This window comes from Carya illinoinensis, chromosome 11 (assembly GCF_018687715.1).
Source record: "Carya illinoinensis cultivar Pawnee chromosome 11, C.illinoinensisPawnee_v1, whole genome shotgun sequence".
Classification (NCBI taxonomy): Eukaryota; Viridiplantae; Streptophyta; class Magnoliopsida; order Fagales; family Juglandaceae; genus Carya; species Carya illinoinensis.
Window position 1 is genome coordinate 40,963,683 of NC_056762.1, and position 18,098 is coordinate 40,981,780.

At 35.4% G+C, this 18,098-nt stretch overlaps 3 protein-coding genes and 1 long non-coding RNA gene across 5 annotated transcripts; 1 reads left to right on the forward strand and 3 right to left on the reverse strand.

The window, feature by feature from the left end:
- The first annotated feature begins 3,032 nt into the window (after window positions 1–3,032).
- Window positions 3,033–4,954, forward strand: LOC122282599. The gene is made up of 3 exons (XR_006230423.1): window positions 3,033–3,193; window positions 3,683–3,727; window positions 4,592–4,954. It is a non-coding gene; the product is annotated as an uncharacterized LOC122282599 (long non-coding RNA).
- A 770-nt stretch (window positions 4,955–5,724) lies between these two features.
- Window positions 5,725–10,296, reverse strand: LOC122282597 (cytochrome c oxidase copper chaperone 2-like). 2 transcript variants are annotated; one of them, XM_043094537.1, is made up of 2 exons: window positions 10,131–10,296; window positions 5,725–6,294 (listed from the first exon to the last, which is right to left on the reverse strand). In XM_043094537.1, exons 1-2 carry the CDS (start codon window positions 10,179–10,181, stop codon window positions 6,028–6,030), a joined length of 318 nt encoding a protein of 105 aa, XP_042950471.1. In that variant the 5' UTR covers window positions 10,182–10,296; the 3' UTR covers window positions 5,725–6,027. The 2 variants fall into 2 exon arrangements, with proteins under 2 accessions (XP_042950471.1, XP_042950470.1); XM_043094536.1 differs by lacking the exon at window positions 10,131–10,296 and adding an exon at window positions 7,624–8,525.
- LOC122282598 lies at window positions 8,665–10,161 on the reverse strand. The gene has a single exon (XM_043094538.1). The coding sequence runs from the start codon at window positions 9,502–9,504 to the stop codon at window positions 9,070–9,072; it is 435 nt and encodes a 144-aa protein (XP_042950472.1). The 5' UTR covers window positions 9,505–10,161; the 3' UTR covers window positions 8,665–9,069.
- A 1,304-nt stretch (window positions 10,297–11,600) lies between the features above and the next one.
- LOC122282596 (probable hexosyltransferase MUCI70) lies at window positions 11,601–16,561 on the reverse strand. Its single transcript, XM_043094535.1, has 10 exons — window positions 16,323–16,561; window positions 15,464–16,228; window positions 14,827–15,111; window positions 14,413–14,626; window positions 14,150–14,259; window positions 13,866–14,065; window positions 13,356–13,459; window positions 12,668–12,855; window positions 12,327–12,526; window positions 11,601–12,205 (listed from the first exon to the last, which is right to left on the reverse strand). The coding sequence occupies exons 2-10, from the start codon at window positions 15,708–15,710 to the stop codon at window positions 12,008–12,010; spliced, it is 1,746 nt and encodes a 581-aa protein (XP_042950469.1). The 5' UTR covers window positions 15,711–16,228; window positions 16,323–16,561; the 3' UTR covers window positions 11,601–12,007.
- Window positions 16,562–18,098: the final 1,537 nt, after the last annotated feature.

An 18,098-nucleotide genomic window follows, 5' to 3' on the forward strand; every position in this document is an offset into this window, starting at 1 on the left:
ACTACCTCACCTAGCTAAAGTTTGTTTGGATCTCATCACCTTAGTATCAGATGATTTGAATTGATCCGTAAATAATAATATTTTATAAATTTTATTGAAATATGTTTGAATATATAAAATAGGTTAAAATAAATTTCTTTTTTTTATAAAAAATTAAAAAAAAATAGTAGATTTTTCTTGAGATAGGTTAAGGTGATTTTGACATTTAAACATAATCTTAATTTCTTCAAGCTTCGTTCTATTTCCCTATAAATATAGTATACAATTCCATATAATTTCCAAACATGTTTTTTTTCATGATATTATTATAGTACTAACATATTAATGTTTTATGTTTCGTGGTTGTGCATGCAAGTTGCATTAAATAATTATGTGGTTATATTCCATCTTCTATCTTAGAAGAAAAATGTCATAGTCATGTAGATATTTTATAAAAATAAACTCACAAATTGACATAACTTTATGTGACACTTTAGATTTATAACTTTACAATCTAATGTATCACGTCAAAGTATAACAGTTTATGAGTTTACCAATTTTGTGAAATCCCAACCCTCCATAACTAAAGTATTTCTCTATGTCAACAAAGACCGTTTAAGTCGTTATTTAGTTGATAAGTAGCACCAATGAGAGGTGGGTCTTGATTTTTTACCATTGGATCCATGTATGCGGGATTGCTCTAAATGATCTAGTTCTCTATTCACTCGACATTTGCATGTGATCATGACTCTTCTAGACTGAAGTCGAAAGATGCATGGAATTAATGATAGTAGCATTTTGAAGTCATTTTCCATCTCTACCTTTTTTTTTTCTCCACTACAATATTTGAGATCGATTTTCTCTGTAATAATATTAATGGATGGTCCGGAAATTAAATAGAAAAAGGCTTCAGGGTTCAAACCATTGATTACGATCAATCGTAATGATCAGATCGAATCCAAGCTATATATGATTAATTAGAAAAAAGCTTTAAGCTTTCTGACTAATAGGATGCATGCATGGGACCCTCAAACCACAACAATGTATATATGCTTGGCTAATCTCTCTCTCTCTCTCTCTCTCTCTCTCTCTCTCTCTCTCTCTCTCTCTCTCTCTCTCTCTCTCTCTCTCTCTCTCTCTCTCTCTCTCTCTCTCTTAATTGGCTCCAATATCAATATTTTAATTAAGTATGTAGCTAGATATATATTATTATCTTTTTTAAAAAATAAAAAAATAAAAGAACTCATTAAAAGAAAAATAACCATTTATAACGGATTATATATAGCGAGAATGACTATTTGCGACCAAACCATATTCATTTTGATAGAAAATAGTCATTTTTAATTTAGGGAAACAACTGGTTACAACTAATCAGTTTTCTTGTAGTGACTATTTTATTGCAATTTCTTCCTATTTTTAATGTCAACTATGTTGGTTTTTATAAGTACCATTCAATTATATATTAATTATAACTAAGAATATATTATATAGATGATGATGTGTATAAACCGCGCGAGTTGATGAAAAGTATGATCATATATTTTGGTGACCATAATACAAAACTTATTGAATTCATGGAGATGTTAAAACAAAAAGTAGAGAGGTATATTGAGGGGGACAACCATAAACTTTATATGGCTCTTCGTGGATAAAAAGATCGAAAACATGAATGTGAGGCTAACTTTCTTTGACAAAAATGTCTGTCTGAAAGCAAAGTTGGCTAGTCGAAGAAGCAAGTGCATGCTGTGGAAAGTCAATCGAAACCACCAATAAGCTGCATGGAGATTTTGTTTGCTGCCTCAAAAATATAAGAATAAAAATAAAATATTAGCCACAATATTTAGGTTTTCCCTTCAACCACATGTATGCATTTAGACCTCGTTTGAAATCGGAAAGAGTTTCATGTCATCTTATCATTATAATTTTTTTAAATTTTTACATAAAATATAATAAATAATTCAACTTTTTCAAATCTTAATTCAACTTTTTTAAATTTCAAAACAATAATAATATTAAAAAATAATATTCTAACAATATTTTATTCAACTTTCATTTTTAATATAAAACCATCTCATTTCATCTTTGATTTTTCGATCATTTCTGGCCATTCAGTTTTTTGTGTTTATTTTGTTAAACTAAACTTTACATTATCATGATACACACGTACGCACATACGAGGCCTTCATTTTTTTTTTTAAACCCTTTAGATCATTAATTTTTCTCTTTTGTTTGTCACACATTATATATATATATATATATATATATATATATATATATATATATATATATATCTCTCTTTTCTCTCCATTTTTTGTTTATAGATTTATTTTGAGTTATTAGTTTTAAATTGTTAAACGATTTGATGTTAATATATAGTACGTATAAACGTGGGATATTAATTTAATTAAAGCAGTAAATGTAGAATAAAAATCCATGCAGCGGCAGGTATTTAAACACGATGTAATCATCTTTCAGAAGCAATAATATTAGTACTTCGATATCATGATCATAATATCCGTATAGGTGAAAAAATCGATACGATTTCACATGGAATCCAAGTTTGAGTACTCTTCTTGAAAACCAAAAAGGAAAAAGAAAAGATCGTCTATAAACAGCGCATAATGATAAATGGACACCCATGCATGCATGCTTCTGCAGATAACGGGCATGCATGGATGTAGCTTACATGCATGCATGATCATATGTCTCGATACATGACGCATATACATATACATGTATGTGTGTGTAAGGCCACTGCAATATTTTCCTAATTTGATCCACCGAATGGAGCACTTAAAGTTACGCTCAGTTGAGAATATCAAGATAGCTATATAGACGTATATAGATATAAGTCTTTTTAGTCTTTTGCATAATAGAGAGATGAAGTTGACATGAGAGGAGGATAGGAGGCCAAGTCTTCCATTATTAAGATTCCTTCGGATTGTTCTTGGGAGGCGTGTGCTCCTTCCATGCTTACCGAGACCCCACCCCTGACTCGAGGCTTAGCCCCAATATTGAACTAGCCCATGGCCATTGCCCTTTAATTACCTTTTCCCTCTATAAAAAGAGGACCATCATGCAGAGATATAGCAGTAACTCATACAAAGCTAAAACAATTTCTCCTTGTTAAGTTCATCGTTCGTGCATCCTTAGCCCAATCAACCATGTCGGACAAGTGCGGCGACTGCGACTGCGCTGACAAGAGCCAGTGCGTGTAAGTGTTTCTTCATTATTTGCGAGCAGCTTTTGGTATAGCTAGATCAGGTTGATTAGTTTTCTCATCATTTGATTCCATGCATGCATGGCTACATATATACTGTTATATTGAGCTCAACCTAGTTGTTTTAGAGGGAGTACTCTAGCTAGCTAGCTTGAATCTTATATACATATGGTATTATTGTATCGATCTGAGACGTCGTTATATATTCTGAGGTATATATATTAACCAGTAATGATGTTTGCTTTCTTGAATTCTTTCCCACAAAGTCTTCTATCAGAGTATGCGAAAGTTTCAAATCCCTTTTGCTCCATGTGGATGTAGAATCACAAATATATATATATATGCTTGCATCCTTCATCTAGCTAGCTAGCTAGCAAGGCTTCCTTTCGAATATCTAGTTTGTGGTTGAATTTGAGACCTGATCAATTCTTTTGATAGCAATAATCATTAATAATATAACACGATTGGAATTATGACATGCAGGAAGAAGGGAAACAGCTATGGACTCGTCGTGGAGACTGAGAAGAGGTAAGGACTTGAAAAATTCAAGGGAAAACTTCGTTTTTTTCTTCCTTTGGTGGCCTTCGCAAGTGATGATATATTATAATGAAAAGGGTACTTATAATTGCAAGATGACAGTGTTGGTTTCAAATATATTGTGGCCACAACAAAACTAGTAGCTAGCTTCAATATTAATGAAAAACAAAACATATAATTATTTGGATCATCAATAAATTAACCTAAATGGAAAAGCAGACCAGAACCTCAACAAGCAATTAACAAAACTACGAAGATGGGGTTGTGAGCATGCATATTATGAATGATTTATTCAATTCATTCACCATTTTATCATTATTTACATCGATGATGTTCTTATATTTTTCAAGTCTATTGATGAACACTAGAAACATTTGGATTTATTTATTGACATCATTAGACAAAATGGCCTTATAATTAATTTCTGTTAAAAAGATTAAATTATTTCAAATCAATATTAGATTTCTTGGATACGACGTTGCTGAAGGTAAAATTCGACTTATTAGTAGTGTAATATGTATATATATATATATATACAGAGAGAAAAGTCCAACATCTTTCTTATCCAATTAAGTTGAATAACCAAGAAAAACCAAGCAAATAAAATGATTAAATAATCTTATCGACTCATGATAAGATCATGTAGTACTGTACCATGAATATTTTATTACTCTGTTTTGAAGAACTAAAAACGAAAAATCATACAGGTATTCTTGTACGTGTTCATTTCATAAGATGTTTATAAAACAAACAAAAAAAATAAAGATATCTTCAGACTCTTGATGTACGCAAGCCATAATGACCTAATATCTGACACACATATATGTTGGAAATCCTTGGTACTTTTGCATGCAGCTACATCCACACTGTGGTCATGGATGCTCCAGCAGCTGAGCACGATGGCAAGTGCAAGTGCGGTTCTAGCTGCACCTGCACAGACTGCACCTGTGGTCACTAAGCCAAGCCTCCCACCGATCGATACATGGTATACATGTGGAATCGTGCATGTGTCGACTCTCGTCAATAATGTATTAGCGTTGAATAATTGTGCTGTCCTCTGTTAAAAGTACTTTAAAATGTGCTGCTTGTTTGTTTAGTGTCGATCGTTGTGTCTCTCGATCTGTCATGTTTCTGCATCTTTCATAGTCATGTAATATGGCCATCTCTCATGTGGCCTTGTGTGATTAAATTAAATGGACTTCTAATATATTTACGCTAGCTGTATGTACATGCTCCTATATATTTTCTTTCAGATTATTTACTCAAACATTGTCCCGGCCGTCTCAAGACTGATGGTAGAAGAGGGCAATTTCGTGCCCTTTTTACGTTGAAATCTCAGAATTTTGATTAGAAGACGACGCTGCTGTATCTTCTGTTACTCCCAAAACTGGAGAGCTAGCAAACATGTCTTAAAGGAACAACCTAAACTTTCCCGCATACAGAATATATTATATGCCAAGAGGCATAAGAGTAAAATAGACAATACACTATGAATATACAAGATCAGTCGAACAAAAAATTGAGAAATCAAAGATAGAACTTGGTAATTACATGGGTCCCGTGCCTCATGATCATCATGACTTGACAACCCCAATTGCAGGAAGTCCGGTTAGAATTTCTAAACCTTGACAAAACATCGATGGCCAGACAAAGCTAAAAATTAATAGCATGGAGGAAATAGCTAGCTACTTCAAAAGCTACTACCGCCTGGCCTTGTGCAGTTGCAATAAACCCATCCTAATGCTAAGCAAATAAAAAGAAGACAGCTTCCTCATAACTAAATACTAAATCGATAGGTTCCCTAAAAATATCCAAAATATGAATGATTACTGATCAAATTATATTTTTATGGGAGGCCTTGCATGCAGGCAATTATCATGTTCTTTCAAATTTAATTATTAGATAAGCAATCCGGCATGCAGTAGACAGCAGCCCGAAAAATTAAAATAATTATAAAATAGAAGGGTGGGAGAGGAACAAAATCATGATTTAGGGATACCAAGTCAAAAGAAATGACATCAAAATCCACTAATACATAGATAAAATTAACAAAGGCAAATGCAAAATGTAATAGATCGTCACTTCTCAATGTGTTTTGGCTGCTTTCGCTTTGTATCAAGATCATACAAGTAACAAGATTATGATGAACCTAACAGTAAAAAGAAGCTGCCTGTCCTGGCTTTATTCTGAAATTCTGAATATCATATGATATGTGTGATCCTAAATGAATAGTTTGAGCTTTGACCTTGTTTTCGTCGATCATGTAATCAACTCAACTACCTCTACCAATCTCAAACATTGAAGCCCTCTGCATGAAGACACTTGCGATGAGCCTCAATCCATTTAACACAAGCTTCTTCCCCATGCTCTACGATGCATTCATCTCTCAGCTTCCTAGTATCAGGGCAAGCACAGCATATATTTTTCTTTGGCTTGGACTCTCGACTAATTTTAATAGCTAACCCTTGGTTTTGCTGGGCAGCTGGCAAATCTAAAGCAGGGGAGGAACTAACTGTGGATAGCTCACCCATTTTGACAAGACCTTTAGAGATAGAATACTGAAAAAGAAACCAAAAAACAAGATTTGAAAAGTGAAAACTACAATTCAGAGCAGAGCAAAAGCTATACAAAAGAAATGCAACAATTAGACATGAAATAGATGTCCAGAAGCATGTACATCTCGTAATTCATTTTGTTTCTCCATATCAAGTTGACTACCATGAAAAGAAAGTAAAAGCAAAGATATCTTAGTATTTTTTCCTCATCCAAACAATCTTAGCAAGTTGATATCTCCGGTTATTAAAATTTCCCTTATAAATTTTCTTTTAAGATTTATCACCCAGCATCCTCATTTTCTCTTGTTCCTTGCAAACTCACATGGCAAAAATGTGCCCATTATATATTATCTTTTTCTACGGTTGTTCCAGAATTTCCTTTCAAGAAAACAGGAAAAAAGGTTCCGAAGAAAGCAAATCCAATATACAGTGAAACAAAGTCAGGAAAAACTGAATTCCAGAAAACAAAATGGAAGTCTATGAAGAACAAATTTGTGATGGTTTACCCACGGAAAAATAAACTCTAAGAGCGCAAATAACTTGGTTTAGCTAAACAAGGCCTTTGGTAAATGCAAAAACTATTGAGTCATGAACCCATCTGGGCTAATCATCAAATAGATGGTGGGCAATATCCGATTAAACTTCCCAATCATTCCAACAGAAAAGACATCAAACAGTACCACAAAGCAAACAAAAAATAATAACAAAACAAATAAAACGAGCATCAGAAACCAACAATCTATGCAGCCAAGCATCATTTTATTATTAGCTTATACATTCAAGGGAGCAAAGAAAAGAAAGGAAAGCTGACCGCTGAAGAGTGCGAAGAAAACCCACGAATTATTCGTTGGTGTGCTGGACTAGTAGCGCTTAAGCGGAGAACTGTTCTGGAAATTTATTTTTAATTTGTCAAAATATTAGTATAAAAAATTATATTTATAAAGATCATATTTTCTACATAATTTTATTTGTAAAATAATTAATTTTTAATGTTATAGTAATTAATGTAAGAAAAAGAAAAGAGAAACACTATAGATACAAATTTATCCCACACAAAGAATCACACACTGATGTGACACACTACTAATGCCATGTGCCCCCTATATTTTGTTTTATCTTTTTTTTTTTTTCCTTCCCTCCCCATGCCTGCCCGTACCCTCTCCCAGTGCCCCTAGCACTACCATCCCCATGGTGGGTAGAAGACGCAGGGGCACGACCAGTGTGGTGGCCGTCGACGAGCTGTGGTGGTGGTGAGGGGGAAGATGGGTAATGACGACCCGAGAAGGAGTGGAGGGAGATGGGTAACAGCAACCTAAAATGGGTAACAACGACCTGAGACCTGTATAGGTCTTCGTCAGTAAGAGAAATGGAAGAGAGAGAGACAAAGGGATGAGCAGCGGTTTGTTGGTGATGGGTTGTGGGCAACAGCGACAACAACAGCAACGGGTTGTGGTTGCGAGCTAGAAGAGAAAGTGAGATGGGAAGGAAGAGCAGCGAGGCAAAGAGGGAGAGCGGGTGAGGGGGAACGGCGGCTGGTGGTGGCCATCGACGAGTTGTGGCGGTGGTGAGCGCTACTGAGGGGAGGGGGCGCAATGGACACATGGCAAACTAATACTGTGCCACATTAGTGCGTGACATCCCCTTATATCTCTAGCATCACCCAAAAGAAAAAGCATTGAGGGAGTGGTTGATTTGTCTATGGGGGACAAGACATGTGGTGTTCTATCAAAATCAGAAAGTTGTACTCTCACGGAAGGAACAAGCGGTATTTCTCTCGTTTATAACGTCGCTCTATACATGAGACGGGGGACTGGAGGAGGACAGGAAGTATTTAAAGTGGATCCCATTGGCAGACCTGTGTTTCTTATCATTTTAATTAATTCCAGAATACTCAACAAAGCTTCAATCACCAATCTCTACGTATTCTTGTACCTTTCAAAATTAATACTAACGGGCGTTGTAAATGGTACAGCAAAGACAAGTGTCCGGCTAGCACCAAAAAAGCTAAGTAATAATGGCTACAACATATGAGGATACGGCCATGTGTATGAGACAGAAAATGAAAGAAACTTATGACACTGCAACTTTGAGCAATTTGGTCGCAAAATCATCACAATTAATTAAATAAATTTGGGGCATTAAAGTGACAAAAACTCCTACCCTGGATCAAGATCCAGAATCAAGATCGTCTTTCTTGAGGATTTGTTCAATCTCAGCACAGTTCTACCGACTAGACTGCACATTGCATGTCAATGACTGCCAAGTGCCAACCAGAATGATTCCCAAAGTGGGAATAAGAATTTGCTAATCTGCTTTAATATTTGATCTTTTTGGGGTAGGAAAATAGCATCTTGTTTCAAGGCAAAGTGGGAATTTTGCAGAAGTGTAAACAGAATCAAAACATTTTCTGATTGTTTTGTACATCGTGATATATATGTGGAAAGTTTTACAAGGATCCTCCTTACATGAAGCAACAGGGAAACAAATACATGATCAAATCAGAACAGAATCGAAAGCATTTCTAAAAGAAACTTATTAAGCAAACATGCCAGCGCCAGATACCCATTCACTTTTCTGGGACTTCAAGCATAATCAGACCCTAGACAAGGTTTAAGGCAACATATTGTCCTGAATTCAATCAGTGCTCCGTTCCCAAATAAGTTCCAGCTCAACCTCATTCAATTATGTCCCGAAATGCATATAATGAAGAACCAGAGGAAGAAGCAGATCGCAGCTCCATTCAACAGGGTGATTGCTCTTAACAAAGTCATTACAAAACTAATCATACTTCTCCCTCCATGAGTAAACAAGAAAAAACACCCATGAAAGGCCCAATGCAATATCCCCAACAACCTGCCTCATCCAATCATGAGCGAGATCCTCAATCTTCCTCTCAAAGCACACTCTCCAAACAGCCATGAAAATGTGCAGAAGCACACACCCCTTGGCAAAGAAACTCTGGAACTCTCTGTCCTTGACAAAAGCCACCATGAATAGAAGCATCCCAATGGAAAAGAGAAGCAAACCAGAGAAGGAATCTGAGGTTCGAATCAATAACTGATCATGGGGCGTGGATCCTTGAAGCTTACTTGCAATATCAGGACCATGGCCAAACACAGAGGCCTCATTGGAGTAAAACATCATTAAAGCTCCACAAGTCAGAGCTATCACCGAATGGAGAATACATATAAGAAAAAATCCAAATGACCCCATGATTCTATTGAATTGAATCTTCTTCTCCTTCAGTTAAGCTCTAGTCTTAGTTCAGAAAGGGCTCGAAAGCAACGGCCAAAAATCCTTCTGAAAACTAACAATCTTTAATAAAATCAGAGAAACCCAAAACCCCCCGCTCCATCATGATATATTTTGGTATAGAAAGATGCAATCATTAATAAAAACAAACCCTTACCCAACAGTCTCATTGTAAATTCTATTAAATAAAAGCAGATAAAACCCAAACCCCAAACTTAACTACGATATATTTTGGTGTATTAAGGCGCAATCATTGATAAAAATTAACCCTTACCCAAAAGTCTCATTGTAAAATTCTAGGAGAAGAGAGTAAGCTATTGATCAGAATCCGATCTTAGGTTTCACTGTTGAAATCTAAAAACCCAGACGAACCCATTTATCAAAAGCATACATAGATCTTCCGTCAATTTGACAGTGTCTTTGAGGAAGAACCAGTACTGAAACAGGAAAGCCTACGATAAGCCCTAATCTGGATATTATATACTTAACACAAACAAACAAACAAAAAAGATCCAGCTATAAAAGATCTAAACACGCACGGAGAGAGAGAGAGAGAGAGAGAGAGAGAGAGTGTGTGTAAAGAAAACCTTGGATCCAAAATGGGAGTTTTCTTGTGTATGACGAGAAAGAGTATACATTTGCAGTTTGGATGGGCATTCGCGAGGTGTTATGTCAGCAACATCAGTATTTTTGTAGGATTTTTTTTTTTTTTTTTTTAATTTTAATTAGTGGGGTTTTGGGCTATTGGAGGTAGATGATAGATACCTTGGCATAGAGATATTACTTCCTTCTCCACCCGACCACACCCCCCGAGCATGCAGAAAATGCCAAGCTTTTCTGGTCACTTTCTAGCTTCTTCTGCGAAACAATTGAACATTTGTGGGTCACAGATTCATGGGTCTACATAACGTCGGTTTATTTAACATATCTTTTGATTTTTGGTATCATGGTAGGGCCATTTGTTAACTTAACAGTATGAGTATAATTATTAAACCATTTTGGTGATTTTTAAGCAGTATTAAAGTTTCTTAAATGGCTTTCCTACCAAAACCTTGTTTTCATGTCTTAGATCAAGGACATCTGGTTGATCCTGACTGGAACGTTGCTTTCGCTGCTTGACTATATAACTCCCCAATTTTGCAGCTTGACCGACTCATTGCATAGGATACCGGCCATATGGCACAGATGATTTCCATGCATTGCAAGCAACCCAGTCAACAAAATATGCTAATCCTCTTGATGATGAATCAGTTCTCGCGTCAAAGAAAGCGGAAGAAAAAAATACAATCATGCGTTGAGCTTATCCCTTAACATTCATCTGTAATTGGGAGACGCAAAGCAATGATGGGATAGTTTTTTTTTTCAAATTGGGGGACCCTCCCGTATGTATGTGCATGTATTTGTACGTGAAGATGAGGGCTACAAAGAGTGCATTTTTATGTGTTTGAGCCTTTGGGGTATTCAGATGGTGCACGTGACCAAGAGATACCCACTATAGATTATCTGTCCTCTATCCAAAGCTGTGAGTAGAGCTAAAACATTGTTGTGGAAACTCAGATGCCCCATCGTATTTCTGCTATGGGTAAAGAAATCCATATTTTCACATAAAGAGCTGCAAAGTCCCTAGGATATGATCTACAGCTTACCAACACATATGACCGCGCAGCTGGGGGAGAGAAATACAGAAGACAGTCAGAACAAAACAAAAAGAAAATTAATAAACACAGGCTTACTGACAAGGACCAGAAACAAGCACATTCAGCCTTTTTTTCACCCTAATTTCAATTATCACAGCAGAAATAAACCTAATTGTTACTGCATGCATCCAACAAGTGCATTTTCTGAAAACTTTTCAAGGTTAGAACTATTCAGGTCTTTCAGCAAGTTTACCTTAGCCTCGACATGCTAGAACCATCTTTTCTTTACCCCACTTAGAAAAGCCGTGAACACATAAACAGCTTACATTATGGAAATCTCAGATATCCATGTTTTTTTTATGGGTAGAAGTCTGAGATATCCATGTTCAAAGAGATAAGGGAGTAAGAGTAAAGAGCATATGATATTTAGAACGAAAATAGACACTAGTAAAGTATAAGAGTCTTGGATATTACAAGTCTTGCATTCTCCACAGGCACAGCAGCCAAGCACAGTAACATGAAAATGAAAACCCAAAAGGAAGAATGTACCTTGCATGTAAACACCGCCTCGTGAAAGATATATGGAAATGGCAGGTGGCCCGTATGAAATTTATTTGCAGTAAAGGTATTTACAACAAAAATGGATAGTTATCAACATTCTTTGAAACAAAACTTAGAGAAATTTTTCATCCTTATGGCCACACTGCATGCATCTAACAACATCTTCCTAACCCATGATGTAGAACTTGAATAAAGAAAGAAAGAACGAAAGAAAATTTTTAATCACCACACCCCCACCCCCAAAAAAAAAAAAAAAAGAAAAGAAGCTAAAATGAATTGTTGTCTCTACTACCAGCAACAACTTTACGATGATGTTTTTGACCAGATTTCCGATCTCCTCTTCGCCTACCATTCCTCTTCATAGGAGGCCTTACAATTGGATTATAACCAGGAAAAGCAGGTGGAGAACGGATCATCCGACCAACTGGTGGAGACATGTGCTCCAGCAAATCTTTGTGGTATGCCTGTATATTGAAGTTTTCACACTCAGAATATACACCAGAAGTACAGCCTCTTTTTTCATAATCCAATAGATGTTCAAAGTATCTTTTTCCCCCATTCATATGGAAATATGAGGACACTAACCTGTATCACAAAGTTACGCCTCTCACAATCCATAAACATATTGATGCTCCAACTAACTTTTGACATCATTTTGTCCCTCACTGTGGAAAAGCTTAACTGATCCCTGGGAGTAAAACGATCAACTTCATTGAACCATAGACAGGTAAATAGATCTGTGATGGGAATGTGCTCCTTTATGATGACACAACCTTCAGGAACATCTGCAGAAACTCATTTATAAAACAAAATATTCAATTGGAAAACACAAATGGCCAACATCTGCAAATAGAAATGTAACATACCAACACTATAATTACACACACATTTATATATCAACACGAATGCATAAGCAATGCACCTACCACTAGTTATAGGAAGCTTATCTAAAGAATATGGTGTTAGACCCTCGCTTTTGTAAAACTCAATCTGGTTGTCAATAGAGAAATTGTCGTATTTCCCAGCAGCTTTATTAGCTTCAGCCTCTACAAAAACGTCATAACGCTTATAGTGTCTTGAGATGGCAAAATTAGCATTTTCGCGCCACAAAAACCTGAACAATATTTTAGGAATTGAAACATCGAGGTTAGAATTTAATTCCTATGAAGCTCGTAGAATCATGTCCCTGCCTTCCATGCATGAACATCAATACCACAGACTCTTCAAAATACAGTTGAGACAGAATAAAGCAGGGAATCTAAAGGATACATGCAATCAAATTGCTTGCATTCGTTGATATTATTAATGATATGTGCAGAAGGTATAAGAAAAGACGTTGAGTTATAATACATTCCATTATAATCTTACCTTATAAAAGGTGAAGCAAAATAAAGCTAGAAAACAGGTAAATGTGCAAAAACACCACTTTGGTCAATGAACATTCTTAACACCTGATAAATATGTTGCTAACTCTATAATTCTGAATCTCTATAATGTCTTAGCCACACAGCAAATCATAGCTTAGAAACAGGATTAATCTGTGTAATAACAATACTTTGGGCACTCACATACCATGAGCATGAGAGGCTAACACAAACAGAAGAAGGCATGTACCTCTCAAGAATTTGATATGGATCCACAATAAGCTGTAGCTTTCCATCAATCCATACAGAATACCGTACATTGGGGAAGATCCTGTGCAGTAGAAGCTTTGGAACCTGTCAAAAATACATACAAGGTCAACAACACCTAACGACCTGGATAGTTAAGTTTCTTCGTCACAAACTTTCTCCATAACTGATTGCAAAGAGGCAACTAACATATAAGCATGTATACGACTACGAAATTTTGTCTCCCCACCCCCCCCAACCCAAAAAAAGAAAAGAAAAGAGAAGAAATGAATTAATTAAATAGTGTCATGTCACAACTTCCCATCTGCAGATGCGGTTAGGATATATTATCTTCCATACAGGAGAAACCGAAAAAAATCTAACCTAGATGATTGCTGAAAGCTAAAAACTTTCAAGAAATGATTAAAAAGAAAAAAGAAAAAGAAGATCTGAGCTACATTTTGGTTTAGAGTCAAACATAAGAAACAAATCTTCAAATATAAAATAGACAGACCTTTCCATTACGTCTTGGATCAGGATATGGAATATCATGAACGACGATAATTCTCCATAATCCAACCCTTTTACTGCTGTCCAAAACACTAGAATTCTTCATATAAGCTTCTGTCTCTTCATCAATAAACATATAAAAAGGAATATTTTTCATTGCCGCTTCACTAATGTTCTTGGGCTGCTGAATAATATCATAGTTTCCTATAAAAGATGCAATCATAAGAAGCCAAAAATTATTGTATGAGATTCAAGCTAGTTATTACAGAGTCTTATGCTCAGCAGTACCAAATATGGCCGATGCAACAATAACCTCGTGGAACTGCTCCATCTCTAGAAGGTCAGCTTCGTCAATATTAAATCCACTATGATGCCCAGGTTTGCTTCCCTTAACAAATCTGATATATAAAAAATAAAAATAAAAAGGGCACCAGCAGAAAAGGACAGAAATGTGGGATGCATTTAGCTGAAAAAATATAGACAAGAAAACTGCAAACAACAAAGATAATATTTAACCAAAAACAACCCATGGGAACAAAAGCTAAACCTACCCACAGTGCACTGCCATTGACTCTTTTATATCAAAAGACTCATTCCTCTGCTTTAGAGAAGGATATCCACCAAAGTCGGAGCCTCCATGAGTTTCAGTTTTAATAGAATCTCCATCATGGACATAGGTCAAATTACGAAGCACCGGTGATTCTGATGGGGAGCTTGGCATACTAGCTATAGCCCGCTCCACGGGGAGGTAACATACCGGACATGCTGAAAAAGAAAAGGGAACAAATAACTCAACAGAATTTTTATTTTATTTTATAATTAAGAACTCAACAGAATTTTCCCAGAACATATTAATTGTGGTGAGTAGTTGATATCTATTGTTTTATATCAAAATTACACGCATTTGGGTGCATGAGATTCGTTAATAATACTATTTGAGAGGGGAAAAAAAAACTTGAACTTACGGCGTGGTCCTATCCTTTTACTCTGAACTGGTGGGGGAGGAGGAAATGCAAAATTTACACACTGATGGCCCAATGGAGGGTTAGACCGTGTAACACTTGTAGCTGTTGTAGCAGAAGTAGGAGGAGGATGGGATGAAGCTCTACTTTGGTCATTTCCTCTCAAAGAGATCTGTCCAGAAGAATTATTACTCCCAAGATTATCTTCTACTCCAGGTGGATTGGAAGATACAGGATAATTTGACCAATAAGGAGTCATGCTTCCAATATGTAAAGTGATGTTGGATTCTGGTGCATCATCATTTAAAAACCAAACTGATAAGTAAGGACAATAGCTAACAAACAAAACAAATAACTAAGTAGCACAATGAAATTCTCAAATCGAAAGTTAAATGAGACCAAGAAATCACAAATGTGCCTCAAAAATACGCTTCAGCTACTAATTTATGGAATGAAGAGAGGTAAACTCCATCAGGTCATTATTTGTCTAATAGTTAAATTTACAAAAAAATGATAGTACCTCCTAACTATCTCGTAAAGCTTCCATGCATAAGCATAATCATAGGTGACAATAATTCCACAACTGGATGATAAACAACTACGAATCAAGAAGATAAAGAAATGGGATAGAAACACAAACCTTTATTAACTGTAAAGGAACCGAATACAAAAACCAAAAGAGCAAGGGCAACCAATAGGAGCATTGCAACTCTCCTTCGACCAACGTATCTGCAAATAAATATGAGAAGCTTTTCTTTCTCCCTTGAACTAGAAAGAAGCATCTTAGAAGGCTTGCGTGCCTGAGTAGTCTGCAATACACCGTTCTGTATCTGCTGTTGCAGTGATCCATAACTTCCCGTACGTAAACCCAATGACGCTCCAGTCATCGTACCTTCAGACCCGCAAGTTTAGGTTTCATTTCCTGTCTACTTTACAAAACTCTCTCATTCACAAACCAAAATTTTCTAACAATGCTGAATTCCAAAATGCCACAACCAACTCCAAGTTCAATACCAACTCATCAATCCCATCACCAAAAGTCCATCAATTCACGAAAATCTCCAATGCATGGCATCACATTTTCGAAACCCGTATTCTTCTCCTAAATATATATTCAAAAACACCCGCAAGTTTAGGTTTCACACCCGCAATTCCTTCTCAATGCTAAATCTCAAAATTACAATTAGAACTCACAATATTTCTTCATCCAAAAGCACGAATCCACCACGAAATGAATACCAAAAATCAAACCCACTTCTCAGTTTGCACTAAACTTCCAACCATACGGTCTCAGAGAGCAACGTGATTCTTTCGGGAAAACATACAATTCCGGTGTATATCAAAGTCGAACTTGCAAATCTCAGATGAAATCCAAACACGGATCAGAATCCAAACTGATTATAACCTATCAAAATACAAACGCTCACGGATCAGTGTCCAAATGTAAACTATACAAATCCAATGATAATAGGCAGAACTTTTGACAGAAGAAGGCTTACCACTACGCCAATGGGCTCCGAATTCCAAACCCAATACAAAATCCTAAACTATTTTTCCGGAACTGGGTTTTTATCCTGTACCCAAATTTATAGGGTTTCGGCGTGGACAATTTGATTATGAATGAAAACTCTTTTCTTCTGTAGGATTGGCTTTCGCCGGTCTCTCCGTGAAAAAGAAAACCCACGTTTTTTTGTTTTCTGAGCATAAAATTCCACGCTTAAATATTGTATATTAATTATCTTCTAACAACTTGTATCTATAAAAAGATCAAAATAAACGCTGCATCTTTAGAGAATGTCGGCTCCATTGTATAATGCAAAATGATTTGTTTGGAGGGCTTTTAGTAATTCAGTGAATTCATTTTCAAAAAATTCAGAAATACATTATATAATATACATAATAATTATATAATATTATGTTAATTTAAAGTTGATAAACCAGATTCAATGATTGATACAAGAGTAATGAATGATATGAATAAGTTTCGTATAGACAAGTCAAGTGCAAATTTTTTATAAAAAATAAATAAATTTCATTAAAAAATAAGAGTTTTTTTATATTTTTTAAAATGAGTTCTATTTTTTTATAAAAATTTATATAAAATATATTTATTTAAAACTTGTATAAATTCATTTCTTTTATTATATATAATTCGTAACCGGTGGTTGCGAGTCGAGGCGATATATCTCAGAGATAAGGTAATGGGCCGGGCCTGAGATTCAAGATGCTTTGGTTGGCTAGAATTGGAAAAGCACTTTCCCACTTTGCCTTCTTGAATTGGGAAAGCAGTCTCGAAGAAATGATTAACCGATTCATCTTTGGGTAGCTCATGACCAACTCGTGAGGCCTTTTGGGGGAAATAAAATAGGTACTGATTACTTATCATCCTTTTATAAATTTAAAAAAAAAATTAAATAAAAATGATCTTAATACTATCTAATTATTATTTAAGAATAAATTTTAATTATTATTTAGCTCATAATATTTTTCGTCGTAGATTTTATCATCTGTAATCACACTACATCAATACGTTAAAACAGACAATTGCAAAGTATACATCCATCTTAATTTTCACTTATCTTTATCCCACTTCACATGTACCATGACCAACTTGCATGATCGCTCTTATCCTAATGACGCCTACTACATTTAAAAAAATAATAAATAAATAAAACACGCTTTTCATGTCTTCATGTGTCACCTAATTTGCCCTTTTTGTCATCCTTTGCATACACATTGTCTCTCCCATGAGAAGTAACCCATGTTCCTTTGTTGATTAGTTGGGGGAAAAATCACACGTTCTTAAATAATTCAGAGACCTTATTTTTCACTACTTGGGAGCGATCCTGCATGCATGTCATGTTGAAAAATAAATTTCACATTATTTATAAATAAGATTTTGGATATATTTATAAGTTATATGCAAATCTCTATTGTAGAATTGGTTTTATAAGATGAGTTAAACTCATTAATTTCTCTATAATATCAGAGCCAAGTTTAGTATAAATGGAGCTCACGCCACTTACTATGTGACAAAGACTAACAAAAATAATGACATGTATGTAAAGGAGAATGTTGAAAAATAAATCTTACATTATCGATAGATAAGGTCTTAAGCATATTTATAAATTATATGCAAATTTTTTTTGTTAAACTAATTTTATGATATGAGTTAGATTTATAAATTTTTTTACGACTAGGGAGAGTGTGAGTAGCCTGGTGGTATTAAAACCTATTTGGTGAGTACCAAAAATACAAGAACAAAAACAAACAAA